This window comes from Cavia porcellus, unplaced genomic scaffold (assembly GCF_034190915.1).
Source record: "Cavia porcellus strain 051 isolate PalLab524CR breed Dunkin Hartley unplaced genomic scaffold, mCavPor4.1 scaffold_15, whole genome shotgun sequence".
Classification (NCBI taxonomy): domain Eukaryota; kingdom Metazoa; phylum Chordata; class Mammalia; order Rodentia; family Caviidae; genus Cavia; species Cavia porcellus.
The window spans coordinates 55387006-55405792 of record NW_026947498.1 but is presented as its reverse complement, the minus strand read 5'-3'; the positions used below and the strand labels follow the sequence as shown (position 1 = coordinate 55405792).

The following is an 18787-nucleotide window of genomic DNA, read 5'->3' as shown; positions in this document are numbered from 1 at the left end:
CTTTTTCAGAAGGAATAAAAGTGACAAATAAATTAGTATTCATTGTATTAGAATATACATAATGTATTTCAAAGAAATTTATTGTAATCTTTTGGTTGACTTCTAGCTATAAAATATATAGATATTAATGAAGGGTTTCTTATTTTACGAATACTTTTCCAAATGCTTTCTAAAAATGAAGTCAGTTTAATTCTCAAAAAATGCTGTGTGGCAGGCCTTTCTTAAACTCTGTTTAATGGATTAGAAAAATTAGATTTAGAGAGATTAGATAATTTTAGTGGGTCACTGTATTAATAAGGGGTTATATACAAATTAGACATAGGCATTTAGGCTCCAAAGTCCATGTTCTTGGCCATGCTACTGTTTTTCCTACAAAAAGTACAAGTAGTTGTTTTACATTTTACAGGCAGTCCCAAATATCTTCATATCATAATCAAATTTGTTAATAATTTGAGATCTTACATTAACCATGCCTTATAGCAGGGAATCCGCAAACCATGGCCACAGGTCATTCTTGTTTTTATTAATAAAATTTTTATCAGAACAGTGACATTCATTCATTTATATATTCTCTGTGACTGCTTTATGTTACAGAGGCAAAGCTGAGTTACGAGTAATTATGATAGATACCATATGGCCCACAGATCCTAAAATATTTACTATCTGGCCTTTTGCAGGGAAAGTTTGCCAATACCAACCATGAAGTCTAGAAACAAAATTTTGCATTTTTACAGTTTTAAAATCTCATCGTTCTTTATGCATTGATTTCAGTTCTACTGATGAGAGCTTTGCCTGTGATACAAATTTGGCTCAGGTTCCTAACAATTTTCATGATGCAAATTATGAAAACAGTGCCAGAGTTTGAAAGACTTATAATGGATAGTAATAAGAAACACCATATTATAAAAACTCAACATTCTTTGGCAGAGAGCAGAGTCTGCTGGAAGATATATATTTTGGAACACATCCCAGCATATTATTTTCTGAGGTACAAAAGGAAATTTTATCTATAGCAGACTCAGTTTCATAGATGAGATGATAGCACAATGTGTAGCATTTTATTCTATTTAAAATACTGACAAGTCAAACATCCACTTTTCTACCAGGTACTTTGCTGGTTATTTATAACTTGAAGCTTCTACTTAGTGGAGAACCAGAGTTGGATGTTAAAACTGACAAGGAAGATATTCTGATGGCTGGGGCTCTTGAAGGGTGAGTAATGCACATGTTTGAAGATGACCCTTATGTGATGGCAGTGGGCAGTAGGAGTCCTGCATCTTGGCTTCCAGGCCTGAGGTCCCCAGGCCTTCCCACTTGGACAGTTCATCTTATACACCAGTTACAAAAGAAAGTATGTCTGCGGGTCCCTGTGTCAAAGCCTCAGAGTGATCTGGGAAGCTTCTTAGGATACAGTCAGGATCTTGGACATACTCAAGACCTGCTCCAAACATTAAGCCTAGAAATCACTAGTTTTCAGATGTTTCCCGGGTAACACATAAGTACTAGTATATGTGCGATCAGTGGATTTTGGGACTTTCAAAGTTCTTTGACATCACAGCTCGTTTTGTATAGATATTAAAACAAAGAGTTCATTGTTCATCGTAGACATCAAAACTAGACATCAACATGTCTATAAAGAATATGGTCATATGGCAAATACATGATCCGTCCAGAATGTCCCTAAACATCCACTTGCGGTTTATTGCTAGGCTGACACATTGACTCTTCTTGACCGTTAGGGATCCTTGGGCAACAGAATGATGAGGCAGTGAGACATCTCAGGGAAAAGTGAGAAAGAATAAAGTATTATTGAAAGCTAAGTTTCTCTATGATAACTTAAAACTTATTAGCTTCTTAGTGTATACAGTTTCTTTGAGTGAGACTCTAGGCCTGGAGGGATTTAACTAATTTAATTGAATCTGATTTACTTATATAGTATTATAATAATAGAAATACGGCTGGGCATGGTGGCTCACGCCTGTAATCCCAGCACTCTGGAGGCTGAGGTGGGAGGATCACTGCAAGTTCGAGATCAGCCTGGGCTACAAAGTGAGCTCAAGGCCCCCTGAACTGCATAGCAAGACCCCATCTCAAAACAAACAAAAAAAAAATAATAGAAATACGAGCATCACAAATGAGTGACATATTTAATCTCAAATTTCTTAGAAGCCAGATTATGCAAAGTAAAAGGAAACAGATAAAATTAACATTAGTAATGTTTTTATTTAGTCTATTGTATCCAAAATGTTATCATCTCTTTCAACATGAAAATCATTAATATTTCACATTATTTTTCTCCTAATTAAGTCTTTGAATTCAGCATGTGTTTTACACACAGCATGTGAGGGTTTCTGCAGTAGCCTAGTAGACACTTGTGGATAGCAGTTACCATATTGGACAGAAAGATTTTTGATTAGAGTATTAAAACCCAAGAAGACAGAGCAACTTACCAGAAAAATTTTCTTTTGCCTTTAAAGTGAAATTTATAAAGTTCTTTCCACAGTTAGACAACTTGATGTTTGATAATATGATTTTATACTATCTTTTTTTTTTTTTTGGTCTTCTTGAGACAGGGTCTTGCTGTGCAGTTCAGGCTAGTCTTTAGCTCACTTTGTAGCATGGGCTGGTCTCAAACTTACAAGGATCCTCCTGCCTCCACCTCTTGAGTGCTGGGATTACAAGTGTGTGCCACCATGCCTGGCCAATCTTTTCTACTTGTTTGAAATGTAGATTTTTTTCCCCTGTTTTCTATCAGGTGGAATTCCAAATATACACAAATAAGCAAGCTTTGATTCTTACAGAAAATAAAAAAGTGTATCTTGGCTAATTGTTGCTGTGCAAATGCTAGGAACTCTGTTGCCAGTATTAATATGCCAGTATCAGGAAAGAGGCCCAAGACTGTTTCCGCCGCTTCCATCTCTGTCTTCCTCCCTTTCCCCTGCACCTGCCCCTCTGCTTGATTGTGGGTTCCCACACTAATATTTCATGCTATTTAAAAGCTTCAAGTACAGATTTTCAAATGGTTATCTGTTGGAGTGCCTTGGCATTTCAAAACCATCATCAAACAGTACATTAATAGAAGAATAATTTGACAGCTAAGTTTTGGGGAAAAGTTCTTTCCATTTCCAGATTAGTGAAGCCAGAAATGTCTGGAGCCATCCAGGCTGTTAATTACAAAATATAGACAGTAAATCATACCTGGGGCATGTACCATTTCGCTTTGGAAAATCGACTATGTAGAAGCTTTTAAATTTGTGGCAGAAGTTTTTCATAGTTTAATCAGGAGGCTCTTTGAGAAAGGATAGGAGATGTTGTTTTTACACCAAGGATGCTGTGCTTTGCAGCACTAATATGGTACCTTGAAGATGCTGGGAAAGGACACCAGTGTCACCTGTGTAGGGTAGTGACATCATTGTGATTTTTTCTCCTAAAAGGCTTCACCTCTAGGTCTGTTTCATGGTTAGCTCTGGTCTGCTGTCTTCTCTTCATCCCACTGAAGCACATTGTACACTTAGGATATATATTTGATTTGTTAAAGAATGTTACAAAGTTGCTGAGCATTACTTACAATGTTAATGTCATTGGCTTCTGACATTAACACTCAATTTCCCTTCACTAAAGGACCAGAGGAGTCATAATTTCTAGGGTTCAAAGAGACTTGGTTCTAGTCCATGAGGGCCTTTTTCTGAGACTTCCTCCATTTGTGATTTCTGATATTTAAATCTAATAAAGTGCAGTTTACATATTCATGGTTTGTAATTATAAATCCTGTACCATTTCTTTCCTTCTGGTTATTATATCCTTTTATAGCTCCTGGGAAGGGGATTACAGCTATCCAAGGTAAAACTCAAATCTTGGAACTCATGTAATTTGGGAACTATGTAAATTTAGCTTAGTCTTGTTGATTCTGAAAATAATTTGGTTTTCTATATAGAACAATGAAAATTCAATCTTTTAAGCTTTTATAGACCTCAGAAAATAATTCTTTCATGTTTTATTTTTCCTATTTTATTTATTGTAAAGTCTGTGACAAAACAGAATAAAACCAATAAACAATCCAGTTTGGAAGTAGTTATTTAGGTTACAAGATCTAAATAAAAAATAAAAAACAGCGTAAGTGACATAGGAGTTCAAAACAATATGAAATCAACAATGGTTACCATAATGCCCTTGCTATCCTCAAAATAGCTGCAGATACTCCCAGATATAGTGAAAATCAAACAGAGCAGAACAAAACAGAACCAGTAAAAATAAAACAATGAATACAATGAAGGACTTTAAAACAAGATAATAATAAATTCAAAATGGCTGCCATAATCATCTTGCTGTTCTTTGAAATAGCTGCTCTTACCATCTGATACAACAAAACAAAACAAAACAAAACAGAACAAGGCCCAACCCAACAAAACACTGAAAATGATACAGAACTTCAAAACAACACAACAGGGAATTAACAATGACTATCACCCTCAGAAGGAGATTCCCCCAAATGCCACACTGTGTATCACCATCCTCTGAGGATCAGACCATTAGCCTAGACCTGCAAGGTCAGTGGAACACCAAAACACCACAAGCATCAAATTGCATTTCATCTCAATAACTATCATCGCAGCCTGTGCTTTTCTGGATCAACTGGTCACTTACAGCTGGGCGGAGAGGGGGTTAGCTCTCCTGTTTGCTAGCCTGCATGCCAGAAGAGATTGGGGTCTGGCTGTCCCCTTGCTGGTGGTGGCCAGCACATGGCACTGGTTCACAGGGAGGGCCTGCTTCTTGGTGGGTCCTTGTTCTCTCCTTCTGCAGTGTGCGAATGGCACTGACTTGGGGTTGTTTAACATCAGTAATCAGGCAGTGAGAAAGCTTTCTTTCACAGTGACAATAACCTCATGAAACTGACATTAGTCATGATATTTTTGAGGATCATAAAGTGGTATCAAGTAATTTGGCAGATCAATCTAAAAGGGATCTGTCTTCCCTTAAAGGTTTAAAAAGCTTTGTAGATGCAGTAATATTTGTTGAGAATGCGGGCGATGCAGAAATTTGCATTTTATGTGTAAATTGCATGTGAAACAATGGATCTGGCAAATAAATAGGGCCAGGCAAGTTTACATAAGTTCCAAGTTAAATATAGGAAGTACATTGTGTTTGTAAGAGATGAATCATCTTAAATTATACGGCATGTTAAACTCAGGCAAAGTTCCCTGACAGGAAAGAAATCATGAAGACTTTGTTCTTTAAAAAAAATCAAAAGAAAATCAAAAGTACGTAGTAAGAGAAGGAAGCTGCTGACTATATGGAATATTGAAGAAAATAAAAGCTGACTGATAGCAAAAAATAAGATGTTTCTGGAGAAGTGGGCTGTTTACGATGGACTGTTTACTAATTCAAGTTATGGTAATTTTTGGAACGATGGCCTAAGTTCCACATTTCAAATTTTTGTAGATTCCCCCCTCATCAAACTGTGCATGTGGTTTTCTTTCTCTTCCCTTGAAGTACTCCATTGTACAATACAAAAACTTTCACTTAATTTTTTCTCTCCTTCTTCTTGGTAGCTATTAGACAGCTTCAACCACAATCACACAGATGATTAAAATTTACAGTCATTTCCAAAGGTCTTGTGTTGATTGGGTGCAGTAGGTCGAAGCAGATTAAACTTGACAGGCTGATAGAAGCCTTTAAGGTGCCGGGGTCTCTCCCCACGTCTTGTGATTCTGTTTCGGCATTCATTTTGCAGAGTCTCACGTAGGTACCAGATATGGTATAACAGTTCTAGAGTTTAGATGTTTTAAATTTTATTCCTGCTTTTAATTTCATTCAAAGGACATAGAACTCTTTATGCGAATACAAGCGAGGAATTATAACTTTATTTTTTGGATTTGAAGTATCACATCAGATATGGTTTTGGATCCTGGACCAGAAAGTTAGTTTTATTTATGCTCTTACCCTACCTTTTTTTGTTTATCTGCTGTTTCTATTTTGCTGAATATTAACCTCTATATATTTGATTTCTTTTAACTTTTCTTAATATGAATTCTGTCATGGCTTTGTTTCCAAAAGTGCTATTTTTTTTGTACTGGAGATCAAACTCACAACGTTGTGCTTGCCAGGCAGGCACTTAAACCACTGAGATAAACCCTGGTCCCAAAAGTGCTATTTTTATAAAAAGCACATAACTGGATTATTTCCCTCAATTTGAGTGCTTTTCTTTGATACCTAATTTACATTTGTTATGATGGTTAGGCTTATGCTGTTTATATTTTTATGTTTAATTGTTTCTTTAGTTATTTGTGTATTTCTATTTTAAAAATCATTTGTTGTTCTATTTTCTCTTTCTTCCCTTTTGTGAGAATGGCTGAAATGTAAATTTTTTTACCTTGAGGAGGAAAGCCTTTTTTTCTCCATTTCAATGGTTCAGAAATTGGCTATTCCATTATATTTTCAGTCATTTACTTTTTGCACTTTTATGAAACATGTCTAAATTCACAATTTTATTATCTACCTTCGGAGCTAATTTTATTTATCTCATCTCATAAGACTCTAAAACAAAGTCTTAGTATGCTATCATTTTTCTCACTTCTCAGATCCATCTTTTTGCATCATTTTATCTAAGATTTCAGTTACACAATTTTACAGAATTTTTAAAAAAATTTATCACATTATGCATAAATAATTGTTTAGACTAAATTGTAAGATTTGCTGTTTTTTGTGTAATATATTTCCCACTTGATTGTTTTTTATTGAACAAATATTTAGTTCATTTTCTGTATCATATCCTAAAGTGATTTCTCACAGTCCATGGGCAGCAAACTTTTGGAAGCTTTGTACAGTATCTTTGATTTTGTTCTTCTCACCAAAGCTTGTTTAGATAGATTTAAAAACATGGTTTCAAAAGTAGTTTCCCTTAGAACTATTGCTCCTTTGATTTCTGAAATTCATGCTGTTTCTCAAAATTCTGATGCAGATATGATCATTGAAATTCTATAAATTTGTAAATTACTCATTTACTCCTTGGATAGCTTTTAAGATTTTCACATGATCTGCAGTGATTCCCACTATGAGCCTGCTGATGAGTATTGTGTTTTTTAAAAACTCTTCATATTCGGTGATTGGAGGATTCTTTTTTAAAATTTTTTATTTTATTGTCACATTTTATTTCATTGTTACATATGACCGCATTTTTCTTAGGGAGTATATACTTGTACAAGATGTATCTTGCTTCATTTTTCCCATTCACCTCTCTCCCTTTATCACCTTCTTCTCTTTTACAAAGGCTTTGTTTCTGTGTTTTCCTTCTTTTCCTTTTTTTCTTACTCATTTTTTTCCTTTCTTCCTCCCTTCTTTATTGCCCTTCTCATTTGAACATTTTCCTCACATTTCGCAATATCCATTACGCATTTGGTACTTACATTTTTACATGGTTTCTTATACCCAAGAAACCATGTGATGTTTGAGTATGCATGTCTGATTTATTTCAGTTAAGAGTATGATATCAAGGTGAACCCATTTTCCTAGAAATGTCTCAAGTTTAGGAGATTGGAGGACTCTTAATGGGCTTAGGTCATATTAACTCTGCCTTCAAAATAGATCCCGATCTACCAGTTGTCACCTCTAATGCTATAATCATAGACCAAAGCCACCACAGTCTGTTAGCTGGATTAGTGTAATAGTCTTCCCACTGGTGCACAGTTTCTCTGCTTCTACCCTTGACCTTCCAAAAATAACACCACCCTGTCCCTCTGTAGAAGCCAGAGCAATTTTGTAAACTATTTCTGTGTAGAAGTCTCCAGTGACATCCCCTTCATTATGAGAGAAAGGCCAAATTATTTTGTGGAGCTTTTAACTTTTCTTTTTAAATTATCTCTTTAAATTGACATTTCTCTTAGGTTTAATTTACCCTAAAAATAAATTTTGTTAGTCTCTCCAAAGTTTGGAATTTAAACTACTTAAAAGTCTTTATGCCATGCATATCTTTATATTCAAGATAATACAGACCTTGTTAATTTCAACTTTAAGAAGTCTTCTGAGATTTTCCAAGAAACATACCAATAAATTTAGAAAATAATTCTGCTTACAATATGTATTTTCATGAATAAAATATGACACTTCTGCGATACTGCAAAAAAGACCTACTTTAGTCTAGAGTTTGGAATTTAGGATCATTTTTGAATCATGGGCTTTATAAACTGTCTTAGATTATTATCTGTTGCTATTACAAAATACTTAATACTAGTTATAAAGAGTAGGTTATTCACTCATGGTTCTATTAGGAGGTCCAAGGTCAAGGACTTGAATCTGATGGAGGCCTTCCCAAAGCATCACAGTGCGTTAAATATACAAAAGAACACATGCAAAAGGCAGAGTCAAGCAGACTCTTATAACAGACTCCATTCTCACTGTAATCCATTAACCAGCTAAATCATTAATTTATTTATTAATTGATACATAATGGCAGACATTCTTTTAGATTCCAGTAGGTCTATCTTAGTTATTTTTATTGATGCAACAAAATACTTGACACCCCAAGGTAAAGGAGGAAAGATTTATTTTGCCTCATAGTTTGTAGAGGCCTCGGTGCATAGTTGACTGGCTCTAAGTCAGGGTAGCATGGCAGAGGGACATTGAAGAGCAAAAACAGTTCATGGCAAAGCAGAGCAGGCAGAGGCAGTGAAGCAGTGAGTAGCACAGTAACTTCTTCCTGTTACTTTATATTCCATCCAGGTTAGCAGCCTCCAAGAAGCCCAGCATGGAGTTCCCTTAATCCCAGCATCATATCGTTAATCCTCAAATTGTGTACACTAATCCAGCCGTCTTCAGCACTCCCCATCAGTGACTGCACGAGGCTTTCTGGGAGGGCGGTATCTAGACACAAATCATAACATTCTGACCCTTGCCCCAAAGAGTCATATGCATCCCATTATTCAAAAGGCATAAACTCTAAGAGTTGCCAAAGTCTTAAAAGTGTAAGTATTGCTGAAAAGTTCTAAGTCTTCTCTGAGATTTAAGGCAGACACTTAGCTGTATAAATGAAAAGGAAGTGAAACACTTCCAACATACAGTGACATACGTCCAAGATAAACATTTCCACCCCAAAAGACACAAATTGGGGATAGAAAGGGACAAAGGAAGTCCAAAACACAATGGAGAGACATTAAGACCATAGTTTCATGTCCAGCATCCAAGGAAATCTGTGGCAAGATGTAAAGTCCTAAGTTTACATCTCCACCCCTATGGTATTGGATATAGTTGCACTCTCAAGGATTGTGTCTTTTTTTAAAAAATTTATTTAAGGAGAAAAAGAAAAGCAGAAAAGGGGTACAAGTGATACAGAATTTCAGAAAAAATAAACAGTAGGAAATCACTAGTTAATAGATTACATATTGTCATCTTAGAAATAGTTATTCAAGTTACAAAATTAAAGCATATAAAGTGGACACTCAAACAGTGAGACCGCAAACAGTTCTGTTCAGTGATCCAACAAAACTCAGTAATATGGTTACCTATCTTATACACTTAAATATACATGCAGTTATATCCTTTAGAGCACTTTCTTTTCCTCTCTTTTTACAATAGCAATTACACACTTTGGGTTTTATTACTCCCACAGTTCTTATTACTTTTTTTTAAAGAGAGTAAAACCAAATGTGACATAACAGAACAGAGTCAGCCAAATAAATAGGATGGACATAATACATAATGTAAAAACAAAATACAAGGTGATCAACAATGGTTACCATAATGCCTCTTGCTATCTTAAAAAGAATTGCCTATATCATCAGTTATAATAAAATTGAACAAAACAGTAAAGAACAAAACCAATAAAACCAAAACATTGGAGACATTACAGGTCTTCAAAAGAAGATAATAGTCAACTAGAATGAGTGTCATAATGAATCTTACTGTCTTCACAGTTGTTGCCTATACTTTTGAACTTGGTACTATCAAGCAAAACAGAATAGAGGAAAATCAGTCAAAACAAGATGGTGAGAGCAATACAGGGTTTCAAATTAAGCTAAAAGGAAATCAAAGTGGGTTACTATAATATATCCTGCTATTTTTTATTTATTTTTCCCTTAATTAAAAGGATAAAAATAAAAAAGTAAATTAAAAAAAGGATATAAAAGCGGGCATAACAAAACAGCGCAGGTCAAAACATAACCATTTAAGCAAAACAGCGTTTCAACACAAGATAATACCCACATAAAAGTAGTTACCATAGTGTCTCTTTCCTTGAAATCTTTGAGTATAACTTCATATACTGTAGCATCAAACATATCAAGACAATGTAAAACCATTCAAGAGAATGACAGTATTACAAGGTATTTAGAACCAACTAACAGAAAATGAACAATGGTTTCTGTATAATCTCCTTGTGTATAAAAGTTTTTGTTTATATTATCACATATAATAAAATCCAATAAGACACAATATGTTAAGACTGATGGAAACAGAAGAACAAAAGCTTGATGGGACTTCAAAACAAGATGATATTGAATCAGCACTAGCTATTATGATGTCTTGTTTTCATGAAAATAGCTGTTCCTACCATCTAACCTTCTCTGCCTCATTTCTGTTGAGCTCTTTTTCTGTCATTAGTTGTCAGTTTGTCTTCTTCATTTCACTTTCTGCTCCATTCATTGTGACCTCTCTGCCACTGTTTCTGGAATCTTGGTATTTTTCTCTTTAAAACGTCCTGCAGTATTCTCTGTAGAGTTGAATTGGTGGTTGCAAATTCCCCTAGTTCCTCTTTATCCTGGAAGCACCTTGTTTTTCCATCAATTTCTAGAGACAGCTGTGCAGGATATATCAATCTTGGCTGGAGGTTATTATCTTTCAAAGCTTGAATTATTTCCCCCTACGGTCTTCATGATTTGATGGTTTGTGCTGAGAAGCCTGCTGTAATTCTGATGGGTGTTCCCTTGTAAGTGATCTGTTTCTTGTCTCTGATGTCTTTTAATATTCTGTTCTTATATAGGATTTCTGGAATTTTATTATATGTCTGGGTGTAGCTCTGTTTGGGTTGTAGGTGGCTGGGGTCCTGTATGCCTCATGCATCTGAGTATCTTTATCTTTTGCTAAATTAGGGAAATTCTCTTGATTATTTTTGCGAGTAGCTTTTGTAGTTCATTTGTTTGTGTCCCTACTTCTTCTTTTATGTTCTTAATTCTTAAGTTATAGATCCTCTTATCATCTTCTAGCCTTTGTATTATTGCTGTTTGTTTCTTTATTTTTAAGAATTTTTTTCATTTCATGCTCCCACATTACAAATTTGTCCTCCAGTTCAGTTAATCTATCTTTAGTTTCTTTCAAGCTGTTATGCCTGCTTTCAATAGCATTTTTAGTTTCCTGGTAATCTCTTTGAACCTGCTTCACCTATTTTATGTTTTCTCTATGTTCTCCCTCAAGCAATTCTCCCCTTTTTTTCTGTTCTTCCATTCCACCATCTGTTTTTCCTTGGGTGGTGCTTAGCATTTCTCTAACTATTCTACTTATATTTTGCTTTATTTCATTAAATACTTTACTTTTTAACTCATCTATGAGGCTCCGGAGATATTGCATTATGTCTGTTGGTGCCATGTCTGGTATTGCATGTTTTCTGTCCTCATTCTCCTTTGCATTCAGCTTTCCTCGATCAGTGTTCTCACAATTGGGGACTGAGGACCCTTTGTTGTTGCTCCCTCTTCCCATACTTTTTGTTCTTCCACACAAGCATATATAGGAGGCCCAGTTTTTTTTTTCTTTTTTTTTTTTTGTCGGTTACAGTTTGTTCAAATTGCACTGGCTAGGTGTTCCCGCCCACTGGAGTGTACTAGGGAGACACAGACTTGTTCAGCCTGTGCTAGGCTTGCCCCTCCAGGTCAACCTACTGAAGGCTTCAATGCTAGGGTGCACCGCCAGGTGCTGGGACCTGGTTTGGGCTAGCCTATTGGGTCTTAGTCCAGGGCATCACCCAGGCCAAGAGCTCCCCACCAATTCTGCTTGAGAGGGGAATATGCGACTAAAGTCACTGCAGCGTCCTGTTCCGGCTAGTCTGCCCGGTCCCAGAATGTCCTCTGTTGGAGCCTCCTAGTCTATGGAAGAGTCCCTGTTCCTCTCACTCACCACAGGTCGATGCAGGGCTCCCTGCCAGTCCCACTCTGAACTCCGTTCGCTCATTCTCGCTCTCATGCGTCTCTCTCCCTGCTGTGTCAATTCAGACGCAGCAGTGGCAGCAGGAAATTCAAATCTCAGCTTCCAGTGTTTCTGGTTCCAGCTTCTGCCCTGAGATTTCATCTGTTCCTGTTATAGCACCGGGATTGCATTTCCAGTTGGTTTCTCTCAGCTTAGTTCGTTCTTGGGTCAGCAGGGTATATCTCCCCTTGCTTAGGACTCCTCACATTGCACCATTCTTGGATTCTAAGCTGGCAATCTCAGAGAGCTTCCATAGCTGCTGTTATCTGTCCACCATGTTCTCCCAGAAGGTCAAGGCTTCCCTCTTGAGTCAGCTTTGCTCACTCCTTAGAGCTTTCCTTAGATGATCCACTTTCTTGGATTCTCCAATTTTCTGGGGTCTCTACTGCAGCTTCAGCTTCGCACTATAGCTTCACACATTGCCTTCTCAGGGACACACTGTCTGGCCTTCCAAACCTTCTTTTGGGTGGAAGCCTTCTTCACTCTAAAATTGTTCCATTCTACATGCATCTAAAGCCAGTGTCATTCATAAAAATAACCCACTCTTGATATCAAAATCTGTATCCAGCAGTGCTTACTAGAGAAATAGATTTAATACAATATATACAAATTTGTAAGAATTTACAAGATTGGTTTAAAGTGACCACCTACAGAGTCAGGTGTGGAAGAGGGCAAAAGGTCTGTCTGTACACTGGAGAGCTGAAGGATCCAGTCAAAGTCTTGGAGCTTGTCATGATGTCTCACACAAGTCTGTATCAGGAGGCTGAAGGGTCTGTGATGGAAGTTAGGAGACAAGATCTAATGTAGGTTAAAGATTGGGGTTCTTCCAAAGAAACAGAAGTGAACCTGCCTTCCTTGTTTCTCTTTCATGCCATTTTTTGTGGAAAATCCATTAGCTGCTGTCATACCCAGTAAATCTTAGCAGATCTTCAGTGAATCCCCTCAGCTACACCAAGAACTATGATGATCCAATTTAGTTGAGTGTTTCTCACTCAAGTTGATACAACCAGTTAACTATAACAAAGTCCCACTTCTTAATGTTGCATAATTGGAATTGAATTTCAACATAATTCTTTTTTTTTTAAATTTTATTTTGAAAGTATACAACAGAACAAGACAGAATAAAGCCAAGTAAGATCACACAGTGAAATTGGTACAGAACTTCACAGCAGGTTACCGGGATAACAGTAATAGGTATCGCAGTATATTTTGTTATCTTCATAACAGTTGTTCTTTCAATCTCATATATCAAATTGAGATGAAATATAGACCACTATAGAATGTAGCAAAACAGAATATTGAATAGAGCAGTACCATTAATCAGAAAAGAGCAAAACGGCAATAAAAATATTTGCCTTCAAAGAGATGGTAGAAGGGAAGTTCCCCTTATTTGCTATGGTCAGCCTCCCAGGAGATGCTCAGATTTCTGGCTCCCATTTGCTAATGGGTGGCACAGCGGTGTGGGGGAGGGGTGTAGAGGAAGTGGGATATTTGACTCTAGGCCGTGCATCAATAGGTTCACTATTGCTTAGCAGGGAGGCAGGCTGGTTGTTTGGTGTCACAGTGTCCTAAGTTCCAATGTGGCGTGGATCTCAGGAGCTGCTGCTGGTTCTCCCCCTGGAAGAGCTGCAGTCTGCCACACTGCCACCGATTACCAGGGAGGGGAGGTGCTTGCTTGGCTTCCCAGTGTTGTAAGTTCCAACATCGTGTGGATCTCAGGAGCTGCTCTGGTTCTCCCCCTGGAAGGGCCGCAGTCTGCCACACTGCCACCGATTACCAGGGAGGGGAGGTGCTTGCTTGGCTTCCCAGTGTTGTAAGTTCCAACATCGTGTGGATCTCAGGAGCTGCTCTGGTTCTCCCCCTGGAAGGGCCGCAGTCTGCCACACTGCCACCGATTACCAGGGAGGGGAGGTACTTGCTTCTCAACATAATTCTTGATGGAGACACTCAAACCATAGCATAAAGTCAGTTGTGGGGCTAGATTGGGTCTGTTGTCTGTTTGCTCAGTGTAGGTAAATGTAGGGGGCATATTTCTTGGCTGATGCCCTAGAACTACACACCTGTAAGTCTGTTTTCCTTTTTTAGTCAACTTGCTTCATATGGTACCTGTCCACTCAATCTACCAGACAGTAGTTTCCAAACCTCACAGAGTTAAATAAATGCTTGGATAGCTTTAAAAACCTCACATTCTCAGACTCCAGCCACTGAATGTCTGCATCAGTAGATAAAGGAGATGTGACTGGCCATAGACTCTCACCTTCTGGCCCATGTTGTACCCATAATACTATTTAGTGATCACATTGCACCAGTCTATCCATGAAATCCCATGGCATGAGGCAACATTGAAAATAGCAACATTGAAAATAGCAGCAGGATAATGTGTACAGGTCAAGAGATAAAAGAGGTCATAGTCACAGCTAGAAACTAAATTGGAGACTAATTCTAAATACAGGCTAGGCAGGGGGCAGTAACACTGATTCTGTTCTTTCTCATCGTGTTATGTTCCAGACTAAGATCTAGTTTAAAATACTCTTTTTCATATTTGTTTTGCAATTCTGTGCATGCCCACCCTGTGTGTATTATAAGTTTTTTTTCTTTTCCCCCCTTTTTTTCAGTTTCTCATAGTGAAAGAGAAGGATACAGATTGTAGAGATATGGAGACCTGAGGCAAAATGTAAAGAGACATTAAAGAAAGATGTTTGAAGAGAAACAAGACAGAAAAAGCCCTGAATAGAGAACAAATGTTTTTTTCTTTCATATTGAGCACAATTGTGTGTCAATTTTCAAGTGAATGACTTTAGCTCTAAAGACTAATAGCATTGTCATCATAGATGATTTTTTATTAAAAATATTTCTTATATACAGAGTTCTTTGCTGTTTATTTTAAGTTAAGCCAGGGAAATTTTGAACAAGTCTCATGCATTCAACAAATATTAACCGTGAGGATGCCAGCCTCCTGGAGTTTACAGCCTGATAGGGAACAAGTAACCAGGCAGTGGTGACCCTAAGTGACAAATACTGTGAAGGGAGTTGTGGAGCACAGAGGTCGCCACCTCAAGAAGAACTTTGAGATGAAGTGAGGTCTAAAGCTGCATCCTTGGAAATGAAAAGTTGCCGACAAAGAGTGAGCAAAGCACTGGCTATGTCATGGCTTATGGAGGAGAAGGCATTGTGCTGTGTCGGGGAACTGAGAGTACGGCTTTTATAATTAGCCTTCTTTGGTTTCTTTCTATCACAGACCTCACACATTAGTGATATTATCATTCTCTTCCATCACAAACAAGAGCTTGCAAAAGCAGGCATGTAGGTAGAAAAGATTAAACAATGCAGATGTCAACCCTTAGAAAGCCTTTTGATAAAGTTGACCATGGTTGGCTTTTCACAACTTGATTGATTGGCAATTCCCAATAGTGATAGAAAATTTCTTCTCACTGGTAAAGGTGAGTTGCTATGTCTAGGTTATGCAAATAGGATGACTTATGCTGACAACCTACTTCGCTTCTGTGACCATGGAGCTTTGATAACATGCCAACCAGAAGCTGCCTATGTGACTTTGAGTCTCTTAAGAAGCTTTCCTAGCAGATACTTAGGAAATATTGCTGTGGTTTCATAGCTGGGGGAAGAGTATGCTCTATGTGACCCTTCATGAGAGGAAGAAAATATAAAAAGCCAACAGCTGGATTCCTCCAGACTCAGATTTCACCTATGTTTTGCCCATGAACCTCTGCATTTTCTTATTGCAACTCTGAGATAAATCTTAGCTACACACACAGTCATATGCCGAGACCGCGGTCTTCCAGTGGATCTTCTAACCTAGGGGAGTTCTTTGAGGATTTCCAGCGTGCATGAGTACCCACCAATCCTCACTGAATGAGCAAAAATTTGAACTGTCAAAATACAGAAGTACCAGTGTTATATTACACACGTAAATATATCTATGTGTTATGCACGTACATGTGTATGTGCATCAAACTATATGCGCACCTATATGGGCCAGTCAGAACTTTTTAAACCTGTGTTTCTCAAATTATCCAACTTGGTTTTGAATTCCTCTTTGACTTTCACCTTTAAATCCATCAGGTTTGAGGAGAGTGAAAAGGGGAAGCTACTGGCTCCAAGGCAATTTCTGAAGCTCTAGAAAAGATTTAAACAATGGCAAAAATTCTTGGAGTGCTTATAGCATTCCAAGAAAACTTTTTTCTTTTCTTTGTACATTAAGAGACACTTAACTTTGCAGATTCTGGCATGCTAAAAGCAGCCAGGTTACTGTAGTGCGGCACCACTTTGGTTACATTAAAAAATGCATTAGTACTTATGGAATAGTGGCCACAGACTGGACTCTTTCATATAATTTATATCGGGAAATTCTACTCCAGGCTTGCAGAGAGAGAATTTCTTTTTGAACATCTGAAAGACATTCCTGACCTTTCATTGAGTGTCAGATCGTGCCTGGGGAGCTTGTACCTGACCAGGAAACCTGCAGAGTTCTTTTGGCTTCCAAGACATGGATCTAATTTTAATTTGCAGCATGTGGAAACCTTCATCTTTCTTACTGCTTCATTCCTTGGGGTTCAGTCTTTTTTACTTGGCCCCTGACAGTGGGGCGATCCTGTTGAGCAGCCCTCCTCAGACAGGCCTCGGAGTTCCTTCCATTCCCTTTGTCTCTGCACTGAGAGAGAATTGTAAAATAACCGTGTGTTTACTGCTGCCTGCTTTCTGCTGAACCTTGAAAACTGCTACAGTAGCATTTTCTGTAACCTGGAAGTGGAGAATGTCACTTCTGCAGCATGGCTGGGCTTAATTTTAATCTTTATGTCTTGTTTAAGTGGAGAATTATAGTTCATAAATGAACTTCAAAGTAGAATGCCTCCAGAGTTGTTGGTGTACAATGTTACAGTGATTTCCCAGGGGTGTGCGGTTTCACAAGAGTAGCTTTCTTCGTGGATTATTTACATATTTCTACTTTTGTTTTAGTGTCTTCCCACCCTTTATTTTGCTATTTATTTATCCTGTTGTCAGTTACCCATATTTATTTTGGTACTTATTGCACTTACAGAAAAAAGCTTTCTATCTCTTCATAATCCTAAAAACAAATGAAACCTTTAAATTGTATTTATTTATGATGACTTAATGGAAAATGTGTAGCATCCATGCAAGCCTAGTCGATGATTATGAACATTTTAGAGCTTTCAGTGGTACAAACAGCCACCCCGGCCTAGATTCTTTTAATTATGTTAGAACAGGAGGGGTATTTTGTTTATTTGACCTGATTTTGTGCTTCCTGATCAGCAGCTTTAACAGAAAGTGTGTTTTCTATTGATGATGTAACAGTACTTAGCATCAAGTTAGTATCAAGAAAAAGTTTACTTGTAACCAAAATGTTGTATTTAGAGGCTGTTTAATGAAATGAGTGTTGCAAGATTTTCTGGTATTTGTAGAATCATTTGTTTTAGAGAAAAGTTTTCTGAAGCTTTCAGTATAAAGACTAATTTTTCATTCTCAAAGAGAAATCAGTGTTGTGTCCTCTACATTGTGGTCTTTGGTATTTTCTCTTTCAGTTTTACAGAGACGTGGTCCTTTAGAGCGTACACATCTGTCCTGTATTTTGACCCTTCTATGAAAATATTCATTCAAGCCAAAAAAGTTCAAACAAAACACCTGTGCTATTGCCTCTACAGACCTAGGTAACTTGCCTTATTTCAATTATTTTTTCTAGAGTTTTCATTTATAAAATTGATATGTCATTAAATAGATATAAATTGTCAAAGTGAAGGCACTGATTTTGACACAGTGTTTTGCATTGCAAATGTTTCAAACTGCATTAGGGAAGTTTGCTGGTGAGTATTCATGTATGGCGATGTATTTGGCAGAAACAGGAGCACACTGCAGTAAACATGCTAATTTAGGTAAACACTCCGAAGTAGAAACTTGCTTTTCATTTCAGCAAATCTCAGCTTTGATTGTGACTGATTGCATTAGCAGATCACAATTCACTTATATTTTCTACTGACCTAATACACTGAAATGTTAAATCATGTACAGTCTTACAGTACATGCTGATGTGTTAGTCAATGACAGATTGCATGTTTGATGCTTGTATCGCATATGCAATCATGTCTCCTAGTGATAATGTCACTCTAAGTACATTCTATGCTTAATGGCACATTTCTCAAAACCTGTCCTTATTGGTAAGCAATGCATGATTGTGTGCATTCATATTGCTTACATATGTTATTTATATTTTAACATGGCCCATTTTTATTTTATTTACTTTTATATTTAGCTTAAGCTATTTTAAGTTTACATTTGCGTACTATGAAATCTATTTTGTCCAGCTATTCATGCAATCAGAATTTTTTTTTGGTGTGATTGGTGGGTAGTTGTTTATCAGTAGACAGAAAAAGTCATCAAAATCTGTGAATCTGAGATTTTTACCAAGTAATAGATAAAAAATCTAAAATTAATTCAAAATTTTAAGGAACTTACTATTTACTAGGAGAAACACAATATTTGGAGAGTTCTTTTACTTACATAATCCTTTGATTTCTTCAGTGACTCCATGGATTAGATTTCATCATCACCATTTTAGGTATCTCAATAAGAATTTAAAATTCTAGCTCCA

At 37.1% G+C, this 18787-nt stretch overlaps 1 protein-coding gene across 1 annotated transcript in view; it reads left to right on the top strand.

Moving 5' to 3' along the window:
• Morc1 (MORC family CW-type zinc finger 1) overlaps positions 1-18787 on the top strand; it is a 163723-nt gene that overhangs the window by 19716 nt on the left and 125220 nt on the right. The window contains exons 8-9 of the mRNA XM_063224421.1: positions 1107-1212; positions 17724-17849. Coding sequence (XP_063080491.1) covers positions 1107-1212; positions 17724-17849 — 232 coding nt within the window. The remainder of the gene's footprint in view (positions 1-1106; positions 1213-17723; positions 17850-18787) is intronic.